The sequence below is a fragment of the Lepisma saccharinum genome, chromosome 9 (genome assembly GCF_977018435.1).
Source record: "Lepisma saccharinum chromosome 9, izLepSacc3.1, whole genome shotgun sequence".
NCBI classification, from domain to species: Eukaryota; Metazoa; Arthropoda; class Insecta; order Zygentoma; family Lepismatidae; genus Lepisma; species Lepisma saccharinum.
In genome coordinates this window covers 32757669-32770821 of record NC_139237.1, presented here as the reverse complement: position 1 = coordinate 32770821, position 13153 = coordinate 32757669, and the positions used below count along the sequence as shown (strand labels likewise).

At 36.9% G+C, this 13153-nt stretch overlaps 1 protein-coding gene across 1 annotated transcript; it reads right to left on the bottom strand.

The window, feature by feature from the left end:
• Window positions 1-3979: 3979 nt before the first annotated feature.
• LOC145992357 (glutamate-gated chloride channel alpha-like) lies at window positions 3980-12819 on the bottom strand. Its single transcript, XM_083128738.1, has 6 exons — window positions 12674-12819; window positions 12344-12426; window positions 10761-10901; window positions 8064-8265; window positions 5798-5987; window positions 3980-4198 (listed from the first exon to the last, which is right to left on the bottom strand). The coding sequence occupies exons 1-6, from the start codon at window positions 12817-12819 to the stop codon at window positions 3980-3982; spliced, it is 981 nt and encodes a 326-aa protein (XP_082984864.1).
• Between the last annotated feature and the right edge of the window lie 334 nt (window positions 12820-13153).

Below are 13153 nucleotides of genomic sequence, written 5' to 3'. Positions count from 1 at the left end.
AAAATGTTATTGAATGTTTCATGTCGATAATTTGATCAATGCATCAATTCTTGACGCCGAGACGATATTTTCTGCAACTACATCTTCCCTCCTCTCCTCTCCAGTCTTTTCTGTTCTTCTCTTCTCCCTCTTCTCCTCTGCTTTATCTCATATTGCCCTCCATCCATTTCTCCCCTCTTGTCTCCATCACACTCTTCTCCCCTCCTCTTATCTCCTCTCCTGTCTTATATTTCCGACTCCACTGCACTCTTCTCCTCTTCTTTTCGTTCTTCTCTTCCTCTCTTTCACTCTATTCTCCACTCTCCTCTTCTCGTCTCCTTCTCTCCTCTCCAAACTCCTCTTCTCTCATTCTGTTTGCCTTCCTCTCTTCTCTCCTCTTTGCTCTATTTTCCTCATCTCTTCTCGCATCTTATGCCTTTCTCCTCATTACTTCTCCTATCCACTTCTGTCCTTCATTTTCTTTCCTCCTTTGCTTTTCCTCTTCCCCTTTGCTTTCTCTCTTTTCCTCTCGGTTGTCCCCTTCTGTTTCATCTCTCATCTCTCATTCATGAGCTATGAAATACTAGAAAATCGATTATCTTTCTTTCAGAAAGTATTTCTCATTTGCAACAAATGTAATACTAATATTTTTTTTCTAGTTTTGTACAATAATACTTGGATTTCTTTCTTTCGCGTATTTTATAAATATCTATTGTGCATGTGGCAACCCTGAAATTTAGCCTAATTCTACACGCAACCCAACAACGCCTTGGGTAAGTTGGTTGCCTAGTTTAAAATGTCGATGTCCTAAAATTTTTGAGAGCCCCTGTACAATAATGAGATTGTGTACTCGCCTTAATAAAAAGTTTAAATTCTCTGAAATGGAACATACGTTGTTTTATTACATATTCCACTTGGGTATTTGAAATATAAAACTGATAATAATATTCCCGAGAAATTACGGAATTGGAAACGTTATCACCACAATACCAAATACCACGTCCTTGCCTTGTAATCAAGGGGTCCCGGGTTCAGTATAAAGTGAAGGTGTAGAGTGGTTTCGATCCCACTTGAAATCAGGATTGATAAAGGTCCAGTAACTCATACATTGTAATAGTTTCTATTGGATTTGGTAAAAGGGATGTAAATATTCTATCTGGCACCATTTAAATACCGTCCAAGTTTGGTATTGTTTCTCTTCGGTACAGAAATTGGACCGAATTTAAACGTCCGAACAAAAAGGTCTTTGTCCACGAAGGTTTTAAATGGATTCCAAATTGATTCTATGCTCTACCTGGTCCTATTTAAAGTTGCGTTTTAAATAGATCCGGCAGAACGTTTTATATTGAAAGGACACACTCCACGCTTGTAAAAAGACATAACGCAGCGAAGCAATGACATGGCAGTTTTTCTATCATGAGCCACATTCATATACCTTCCTTCTTGAAGCGTTAATTCAACGTGTAAATCTTATCCAGAATGAAAATGTGGATAATGGGTTTTAAATGCGATTAACTGAAGTACAGTATTCAAAATACTTCCGTACGAAATATGTAGGTCTTCGACCCAGTAGCATACGCAGGATTTCATCAAGGGGGGGTGTTATTTGGAAAACTTTCTACAAATTCACATTTCCATTGTTTTATTATACTTTAATTAATTAATTATTATTAATAATAAATTAACTAATAATTCATATAATTAATTAATTAAACAGTTTAATTACTACTAATAATTACTACTAATGCAGCTGCTATTTATGAAGGAAATAGAACAAAATTACATTTTTTTTTTGTTTCTTTGTTACAAAATAATTGTCTAGTCAACGGTTATTTGTATATGATAAGTGAGACATTTTAAGTGTGAAGAAAATCCATAAGAACAAGCAAATATATTAAATTTAATGAAATAATCGAAATATGAAACTCATTCAAGGAGCCGCGCTGGTCTAGTCTGACAACTTCGATTTCCGGAATTGGTTGGAATTTATCCAGCCTTGTCTCTGCACCCAGCTTCATAGCAATAGGTACCTGAGAGCAACCCTGGGGGATGAAGGCTACCGGAGCATGGTGCTGATCACATCACCTGCAAAATAGTTCGAGATCGATAATCTTTGGGGCCCACCACACCACTACGTGTGCCTTCATTGCACGGTGCTATATGCACGGGGGAATTTACATTACCTTTACCTATGGAACTCGCCCAGGATAATGATGAAGCGCGAGAATACATGTTGCTAAATTCCACTGAGTCTATGTTTTCGTTGAAAAGTAAGTTTATAGACATTCCAACACATTTATCACTTCTAGGTGATTCACAAAGCACTTCTTCAACACTATTTAATGATGTGGATGTAGACTCAGCATCACTTAAGAGTTCACAAGGGGATGTGAAATCAGTACCGGGAAGAACGTTTGCAATAAGGTCGGCGCACTGCGACTGTGATAAATTAGCCATTTTTATTTTTTTCCTAGAGCATTTCCCATAATATTTCAAAAGCTCAAGGGGGGGGGGTTGAACCCGGTAACCCCTCCTTGCGTACGCCACTGCTTGGACCACGTTTCGCCGCTGGTTCCGTTTCGTTCATGCTATTTTATAGGCGATGAAGAATTAACGATTAGATGAGAAATGGGGCAGCTAACACAGCATGCCCGAGCGATGCGATCTTCAACTGCCAGTGGCTCACATCTCTCAAATAAGAAATGCGTTTGTTTCCAACTCCGGTCTTGAAAGCCATCAAGCAGCGGCGATGGGACTCAATGAGTTAACCACGTATCACCCAACAAAAAGCCGCTTGTCATAGCCTGACCTCATAGGGCTATTGCGCCTGCGCCATAGAGTTTAGTTGAGTTATAGTGTTGCCAATTCTCATGTTATCCGTGGTTGAAAGTAGATCTTCAATAAAAATCCCAGCACAACCTAAGATCTCAAATACAAGCGTCTGCGAAATCACAGAGAGATCAAGGGTCAATGTGCATAGGTTCTCACCTGCAGTGCGAGTGCAGGACACAGTGAACGAACTATTGAAAACTGTAGAATTTAACATATTGAGATATTCATTTAGTGCACTCAAGAAAAAAATACATCAACAAGTGCATCAATTAGTGTAAATATTGTGTATATAAATATTACTTTTATATATTGTTTTCTTTTGCCTTTCCTATGTACCTAAGTATAGTGCATAATATTCAACATAATTGGGAGATGCATATTGTACTGAACTAATAAGTAATAATAATAGTAATAATAATAATACTAAGCAGATCCTGTAACTAAGTGGTGTAACAGTTTTACCCCACTACTCGCAAGTTAGAATCCGAACGACGGATACATATTTTTTTTTAACAATCACCCACACGTCACTCTTTCAAAAATCCAAAAAGAAAGTCGACCTTAGGAAAAATTGCATGTGTTTGCGTCCAGCAGCTGGATTAGTCTTTCATACTCTCAAAATGTCAACGACGCTTTTCACGAACGTGGAAACCACGCTTGTTTGAGAAGAATGAACCACAGCTTTTTCCAACGGACTGGACCGGAATTATTATTATTATTTTTATTATTATTATTTACAACATGGATCACAATAATATCTTCCCAGTATTATGGTACCTCCTGTACAGAGAATCAAGTTAGGTCCAATTTCAATGGAAACTCTTTTTAACATTTTAAAGCGATGCTTGAGATTTCGCTTCCGGGACCGAATTAATACATGTTAAATAAATCTGTTCCTTGTGGTTCTGAAACCAAATACATTAACGGACCTTCAACAATGCTGCTTAAAATTAGGTCCAGTCCCGATCAGCCTATGTGTGCATAAAATGGCCTTAAACCCAAAACTAACACACTCACAATAACAAATATCACAAACAAATGTAGGATACAGATTGCTGGTACGATATATCGTACTACATATGTGCTACAACACAGTGTAGATATAGTATGTACACTGCTTGCATGTAACAAAACAGGTTAAACATCTTTATCTCATTTCCTCCTTCTGTTAGTTGTCTGAAGATAAAGCCTTCCATGTTTTGTTCATCTTGTCCAGGTGGTTGTGCCAATACCAGTAGTTGAACCCTATGAACGCCAGGGGGAAGATGATGAATGATGATGTATCAAGAATACCCTGTCGACGCAACAAGCTCTTGACGGATTGCACACATCTTCTGTTTTTCCAAAACTGCACCATTCGTCTTTCTCCGTGTTTTGGTAAGTGTTCCTGGAAATAATAAATGTGTTTTAAGAAGCAGATGTTTAACATACATTCAACTGATTTATGCATTAAAATTTACTTTAACTCAAACTCAAACATTTTGTGGACAATTTCACACATGAAATAGCAATATCATTGTGGATAATATTGTTAGACCTTACTATGATTTGTGTAAAAAAAAAAAAAGCAAAATAAAGTGCTCCCCTGTGGTTTACACCATGCCATGAAGGCGTATAGGGTGTGTGGGGTTAGGGCCCTACATTTTCTTGATCTCGGCTGAGGAGGGAGTGATGTGATCAGCACCACGCCTCTGGCCGTCTTTACCCCCTTCCCTCAAGGGTTTCATCCAGGTACCCACTTTATACGACGCTGAGTGGGCGCAGGAGCCGCTTAAACAGGTTGAAAAAGTTCCGGTTCTCTCCCGCATGGTAGACAGAACTTTGATTTGTGTGGCTATACAATATTTAGAGGGCACTGCTATTCCAACACATAAGTGTTCCTAGAGATGAATACTGATGCTCCACTTCAGGAGCATATTTCATCGTGTGAGGACCAAAGGAAAGCAACTCCAATGGCGGAGTGGTTGCGTCGTTGACTTGTAATCAAGGGGTCCCGTGCTCAAAATCCTGGGAAGGCACATAGTGGTTCTGATCACATTTTAAACTGTAGTTTCAGTCCTAATTAGCCTTATTGTGCATAAAGTGTACTTAAAACAACAACTCATCAAATACAGGAGAGTGGCAATGATGTATTTTAAGGAATACGTGACTGCACTTTTCTGCTAAGGATTAGAAGTGAAGATATGTCGATCTGAGTACAAATAGTGCTCTTCAAAGAATATTTTTATACAAAATGAAAACCTCATTTTTGGAGTTAAGTTCCTTTCCTTCTCATTCGACGATTGTACTGCAATTTTACTGCTAGAGTTGCAGAAGTCATCTCTATTACCACATGCTGCATTGAAGTGTCATAAGATCACATGATGCTCAGGGGAATAGCTTAGCAGATAACCTCATGCCCATACAAAGCTAATAATGCTAACAAAATAGAACCGCATGGAAGAAAATATTTGATAGATTTGGTTTATTTTACTTCGCATTTGTACCATTTTTGGCTAATCGTGAATATGAGGATGAGTAATGAGGATGATGAAATTGATGAAGGGACATTCACAAACAACACCTCTACCCAGGCTGGAATTTGTTTCATGGGAAAAACATACCAATCAACATGAAGAATCTTCATTGAAGTGATGAGTGTTGAATGTTCACTTTGCTCGCAAGTTTTATTTTTTGGCGTCTATTTCCGTATTCTCATCTAAATGAAACACGGTGACCTTCTTGAGGCATATAACTGAAGTAATATATTTTATGAACTGCAAAATAACATAATGAGCATCTTGAGCTCATATTGAGCAGTGCTTCTAGTGCATGGCATGTGACCTGGAATAATAAGACGAAAGAGGTTCAGCAAACTAGACGACGTTATTGTGTGGAGGAAAAAGCGACTCTGATCCCTCGATCCCTTCGCTTTCCCGATAAATTGCAATAGCTCATTCAGCCACTTTCGTGGCGGCTGTTATGGTATAAAAATACTTATACTTACCAAAATCTTGATGCGCGTCCGAGATGGAACAGCGTAGGGGTGTGGTTCCGGAGCTTTCTTCCGCATGAGTGAGCAGCGGCTGTTCAACAGAATGACTGCGTACTCCAGAAGGGCTCCCACCACGAACATCATGCAAGCGATGAACCACTGCTCCACGGGCTTCACCTCGAATGAAGGACTGAGCTTCTGCCTGTTAAAAAATATATTTAAAAAAAGTGTTTACGGGATTCCAAGACAAATAAGCAGGTGTTAACTCTTAATCTTCGGATCTGACTATTTTTGGTGATCGAGTCGATTTTTTACCCAATATTAAGTCAAGGGTTTTGTCCGATTTTTAAGATTTTTAAAAACGGATTATTTATAAGTTACTGTATTTTAAAATTCGTGTATCTCGGAGTAAAGCTACTTGTCATCTTTTGAACATAGAGACGGTCAAAGGGTATTTCTAACACTATTCGGTCAAGTATTCGATGTGCTCAATTTTGGAAGTTTTCAATAATAAAAAAATAATATTTCAAGCATTTTTTTCTCATTTCTGGATTTTGAGCTTCTATATTTCTTACGTGTAGTGTGGTTGGCGGTTTGGAATTGCAAGTAGCCGCAGCCATTCATTTTGAAACTCGTCTTGCGTTGAATAATAATTTACAACATACTTCGGAGTAAATACAACACATATATTTACATTTAATTCCTTATTGTATAGCTACTGTCAAAAGAGAGTTTTATTTCTGTAAATGTCAAAGAATATTCAACCCTCCAAAAATCCCCCAAAATTTCTACACTGCCAATAATTTCTCCTCATACCCCACAACCACGCTAAAATTTTTACGGTATTCCCCTAAATGTTCGCAACACATTCTTTTAATCTAATTCTAACCCCCGTTTTAACTCTCCACTATTCTAGAAACATTTTCAGACACCTAGCATGAAAATTCTGATAATATCGTGTTCCTTGTTATTTAATATTTTCCTGGAGAATTCTTGCAAAACCCTCGTGGCATTTACTTCGAAAGATATACGTATTTGAAAATATCGTGTCTCGTAAATAAGCGATTTTTTTTTAAAAAAATCGACTCTTACAGCAGATTTAACAAAAAGGAATCGACACCCACGAAAATTTATCAAAATCTGAGAGTTCGACGTGTAATCACTCTTTTCTTTCAGGTGTTTTTTGATACAAAAAATTCAAAATCTTACTTTTCTATGCATTTCATACATTGCAACTATGTGTTGCTTCATGAGTAATGCAGTTAGATTTTTCCTTACGTACACCAGGTTGGATTGAGGAAAGTATATCCCAGACTTCTGTCTACAAAATGGACTCTACTAGTGAGGCAAATTATCTTTGCAAACGGTTTCAAAATGAAAAAAAGCGATAAAAAATCAATCAACATCACACACACACACACACATATGCATATACGTGCATTTGTGTGTTGGAAGTCTATACTTATACTTTATATTATTTTACTCTAATTACTACTACTAAACAACAATACTAACTTTCTTACTCTCACTAGTTTCCACACTAAACCACTCACGAACATAAAAAATAAAAAAAATATTAAAGAAAAAATAAAAAAATAGAAAAATATAAATACCCCTTCCAGTATGAAGTCTAGTTATATCAATTGTATTATTTGTAGAATTAACATCGTTGTTCTGGATCTCCGAACAACGATGTACATGCATGTAATGTTCAATTGAAAAACAAAGAAATAGAGGAAAATTAAGACGTTGGAACAGAAATTCAACGGATATGAGGTCCTGGTGTAAAATTCATGTACCAGGACAACAAGCACATAGCCCTGAATGTATGATGATGGAGGCTGGGCTACTGTCGGGTGTTCCCTCTCAAGTTTATTAATCTATTGTTGGAAGTCTAATTGGCCTCGCTATAGAGGGAGGATGATAAATTTCCAATTGTAACCAATGCTCCATTGTAGGTGGTTACCATAGATAACTTATAATAAACAAGCTACTGCGAAAAAAATGTCTGGAAATACTTATGAGCACATAGTCTTTGTGTACAACCTGAATTTCCAGTCAAGAACTTATAACAAACTTCCAATCTATTGTGTTGGTGAAGCCCTCATGTTATTTGTCTAATATGATATGAGTGGTTACAGTGGTGGAAGAGGAGCAGAAACTGCCTGGATCTTAAATTCGGCGGCTATGTATGTTAACATCGTATTTCGATGGTGCTGAGTGCATAATTTGGAATGAATTGGAAATCACATCTCAAGGTCAGTCTTAGTTCACTTACCGGAGGGAGTTGAACATTGTGACGAGAGTGAGGAGAGTGGTCATCATCAGCGTCACCCTCCCTGGAACCATCTCTGGGTTTATAATAAAGCTGCACCACGACAGGGCAACCAGGAGTCCACTGGGGAAGTACGTCATCAGCAAGTGGGGGGAGAGATCCCTGTACAGGTACACAGTAAGATACAGTCGTTTAATGAGAAAATCTGAAAGTAAATATGTGTAGATAGATCTCTAACAGTATTATACAGAAGAACCTAAATAAATTATGTTAAATATATATATATATATATATATATATATATGTATATATATATATATATATATTAATATTTTCGTAAAATATTTCACTGAGGAAAATAATATAAATATTCCAATCTTTGGTGAAATGTCTCTAAATTGAACCTCAGTGCACTATTTTGAACAAAATTGAACATCGTAGTAACTGACAGTGCCATTCTATTTACTCAGATCGGCTATAGAAACTGCAAATGCAGTCTAAATTAGAATCCGTATTACTGGGCAATTATCCTTTAACGCGATCGAACCTTCACTACCATTCGACATTTTTATTACTACTTTATCGAGGAGTCCTTAGTGTTTGTAGATTTCTGTTTTTTTTTTTTTCATTTTTGTTATTGTTTTTCGCTTTCGGTCGTTGTTATGTAATAGTCATTACGGAGATGCATGGTAACTAAAAATATTAAGTGGGACTCGAAAAATAACGCTCGCACTCAGGGCGGAACTCGAAACACAAACATTTGGCAGTGAGACTAGTCACAGTCAAAGAGATCGCTTCTCCTCCCCTCCCTTATATCGTATCAACCAACAGTCTGTTTACGCTGTAACATAAGGTGCAGTATTTCTTCGAAAAATAATCATACATACTACATTAAAATGTATGTAGGACTTCTGAGGGCACAAAATCATACAGGTACTATTAATAAGATATGTGTAGGATTTCAGAGTGAAAATAGTCAAAATTATGTGCAGTAGTTCTGTGGTAAAATATCATACAGGCATCTTTCAAAGAAATATGTTTAGGATTTCTGGTGCCAAGAGTCTTACAGACCTCATTCTTAAAATATGTCTACAATTCAAATTCTTCTAGCAAAAAATCATACGCGGATCATTATAAAACATTATATAAGATTTCTGGCACAAACAATCACGCAAGCGTTATCTAAAAGAAGTATAAAATTTCAGGGCGCAAAAGTCATACAGGCATTACGTAAGAAAATGTGTAGGATTTCTGCGGACACAAAATCATTTAAGTATTATTCCAAAATAAAATATGCGTAGAATTTAAGGAGACAGATAGTAATACAAGCATCATTCAAAAAGCATGTATAGGATTTCTGGGCAAAATAACTTACAGGCATCATTCAGAAAATACGTGTTGAATTTCTTAGAGCAAAGTATCATGCAGGCATTATTATAAAAGTATGTATAGGATTTCTGGTGGCACAAGATCATAATGGATCATTCAAATACCACATATAGGATTCCTGGGGCAAACAAAAATTGTGTGTAAAATTTCAGGGAGAATAATCATACAGACATTATTAAAATAATATGTGCAAGATTTTTGTGGCAAAAAATCATACAGGTATAATTAAAAAAAACAGTGTGTAGGATTTCGTGAGACACAAAGTCCTACAGGCATCCTCAAATAATATGTGTAGAATTTCAGTGGTAAGTAAGCATATATAGGAATCATGCAAAAACCATGCATTGTATTTCTGGATCAAGAAAATAATGCCTTCATTCAAAACGCATGTATAGAATTTCAGGGGTCAAATAGTCATACATGCATTATTCAAAATGCATGGATATAACTTCTGGGCCAAAAGAAATAATACAGGAATAATTTAAAAAGCACGTACAGGATTCCTGGGGCAACATATAATACAGGCATTATGAAAAAAAGAAAGCATAGGATTTCTGGTGGCAACATTTCATACAGGCATCATTCAAAGCATGTGTATGATTCCTGGGCAAAAATCATGCCTGTATCATAACTAAAAGTAGGTGTAGGGTTTCTGGTGGCAAAGTATCATAAAGGTATAGTTCAAAAATTATCGCTACTACAAATCAACCGTGCCAAGTGTTGCATTCCAAAGTTTTGTAGGTTTAAAGTAAGCCATCTTGAAAGGAATTAACAGACATCATACCTATGTAATGCGAGATTAGATATTATTTTCTTTTATTAGGTGATGTGTATGTGTGTGTGTTCTGCTCCTCGGGATCGATGCATACTGTAGTGGTCGACTCTAAGTTTCGAGGTGTGTAATGGGTGACCCTTTCTCAAGACACCCAAATGCCAACCTCACTTCCACGTACTACACCCTGAACTGTATTTTGAAGACTAACGAGGATCTGGCGTCTAGCTCCATGTAGCGGTATGATGATCGATGATCAATGCATATAGGCGCTCAGATCCAACCATGAAAATCTAGACAATAATATATTTTATTTTGGATAATACACTAATACATATACCGTCATACATTATCTATTGTTTTTGCATCAATGTCGGTGGAAAAAAGTGGAAAATTCAACAGCCGCTGGAACGTTCTTAGTGTATAGAATCCGTTTCAAGACAAAAACTTTAAAAGTGGTCTGCTGCCCATTGTGCTTTTGAAGCGCTCATGTCATCTGACTTCAGTCTGCAGATTAAATGGTATTGAATCACACTCACCTTCCCTGGGATTGTTCGCGTGTGTCTTGAATCTCAGTTTGAAGCTCGGGAGCTTCATGTCGGTGGATCCCCACGAACCGTTCTTCAGCTTCAGTCCTCCTTTTGGGGACCACGTCAAATTCAGATATTTGTGAGATGCAGCTGGAAAAATAATTTTTTACAAAATTGTGAAATCGATATATATCTCTCACGGTCAGACAGAGGATCCAGTCGAGATGACTAATGACTAATTTACTTATTACTTGATAAGTCTATCAGATTGAAATTACTGCAACAACAAATATCAAATTGATTTTTTTGTTTCAGTAATTTCTGATATATAGTTTGTTGACATTTGTAGACATGATGAGCGAATATGATTAGGCCTATTGATTAAATTTAAATGTAATTTCGTATATCCTGAAAAAGTTAAGTACATGTATTTAATTTAGTATAAGGGGAGATTATGCTAATGGTGGATTACATCAGAAAAATATGGAGATCTTTTACATATTGAAAGGAAATAACAAGAAGACCCCAGAGGGAATTTTATCAAGCGTTCTTTCCTAACTTTCCACATTTTAACTTATTTGTAAGCATGATATGTTACTGAACTATATAGAAATTTATGTTATGAAAAATCAAAATACGTTAATATATGGGGCATATATATGCACAATCGACTATTTTATATGTGATGGAACATAATGTTTGGTCATATTCAGCATACTTTCGCTCTCTCAAGCTATTTAAAAGTTTCCTGTACACTTGATATTCCAAAAATGGATTATTTTTTCTCTTGTGTAATTCCAAGTGCAAAGAAACTTTTCAAGGTTTTGTAAGCTGACAATAAAATACCACTTACGTCTGAAACTTTGCACAAAGTGGTGATCGGACGCTGCAGCTAAGGAGTCATAAAATGAACTGAAAATATTAACCTACCTGTGCATAAAGCTTAAAAGTTCAATTCAATTTATATATCCTGTATATAAAATAAACACTTCTGAATGGCTGTAGAATCTCTGTACTTGTCAACACACCCATCAGAGAAAAAGTGATTCTTGTTTATTGCGTGGGAAACGTGGCATTTACTACAGGAACAGATATACAATACACAGTGCGTTCATTTTGGCTCGGGGCCGAAATAGCGTGTGACTGCAGATGGCAAGGCTTGGAACAGATGCCGGCATTTTCTTCCGGTTACGTCCCCCTTAATTTTACGCACATATCTCTAGCATGCAGAAAATTGTATTTATATTGAATAGCGAGTATTAACCTGAGCCATAAGAGTTGTTCAAGGTGATGGCCAACTGCATTCACGCATGATAAAAAGATATGTGTGTAAAAATAAGCGGAACGTCACGGCTGAAACGGCCGACATCCGCGCCGTGCCTCGCCGTTCTGCGGCCACACGCTATTTCGGCCAGGAGTCAAAACGAACGCACTGTGTTTATGTGTCAGAAAATGTTTTCAAACAATGTGATTCTGCTTCTATAATTCTCATGTAAAATTTGCTAGTAAGGGATCATAGGGTAGCTGCTTCCTTTTCAGCAAAAGGGAAGGAACCTTTCCTGAAAGAGAACTAAGCAACGAGCAGCACTTACTCCCTTCTATAATCCATGAGCACGTCTGAATGTCCATTGGGAATGAATCAAATTGCATTTCGCAGATCAAGTCAAGAGACCATCTGGAATTAGAAATGCAAATTACATAATTTCATGCAGTTTCACATGTACATAATTAGAAAAAGAAAGTTCCTTAAATAAAAATAAGATATATATATATTTCTCACATTTAAAATTCAAATTTGAATTTTAAACCATTTTATCACATATAATCATCATAAGTAATCGTATGAAAATAAAAAAGAAACCTCTTTCTTTCATTTTTCACTGTCAAGAGAGTACATTCCACCACCCCTTAAAAGCACATACGCGTATGAGATATGGTGGTATGGTAAGCTCGACACATTCTCGATGTCGGCCATAGTGGAGACGGTTTGGTCAGCATGATGCTCTTGCTGTTTTAAAATCCATGTTTTCTCCAGGTGCCAACTGATCAGAAACAGGGCGAGCCCCATAGTCGCTTAAGGCGGCCGGAGCTTCGTGCTGATGACATCACCTCCAAAATGGCGGAGATCGAGAATGCGTGGGGTTCTACCCCCGAATCCCCTAAAATGTTCCTACATAACACGATTCAATGTGAACGAAGAACTTTACCTTTACCTATGTTACAGTGGTTGTCTTGGAGAGGGTTTTTTGGAAAATGATACTCTCGTACCCTGTTAAAAATTTTCATGAACGATACTTCCATTTAATTACAACAAATTCATTATCGCAGAAATACATTTTACAAACTTGTTACTGTTGCTACAAGAAACATAATTTGCCCTATTAACAATCATTGTGTGTTAA

What these genes read in the sequence shown, in the direction of transcription:
- LOC145992357 (XM_083128738.1), bottom strand. Translation starts at nt 12,819, where the DNA reads ATGGGGCTCGCCCTGTTTCTGATCAGTTGGCACCTGGAGAAAACATGG. An exon ending in TACCACCATATCTCATACGC is followed by an intron (nt 12,427 to 12,673) that starts GTATGTGCTTTT and finishes TTCTAATTCCAG; the next exon opens with ATGGTCTCTTGACTTGATCT. An exon ending in GGACGCGCATCAAGATTTTG is followed by an intron (nt 4,199 to 5,797) that starts GTAAGTATAAGT and finishes TATTATTTCCAG; the next exon opens with GAACACTTACCAAAACACGG.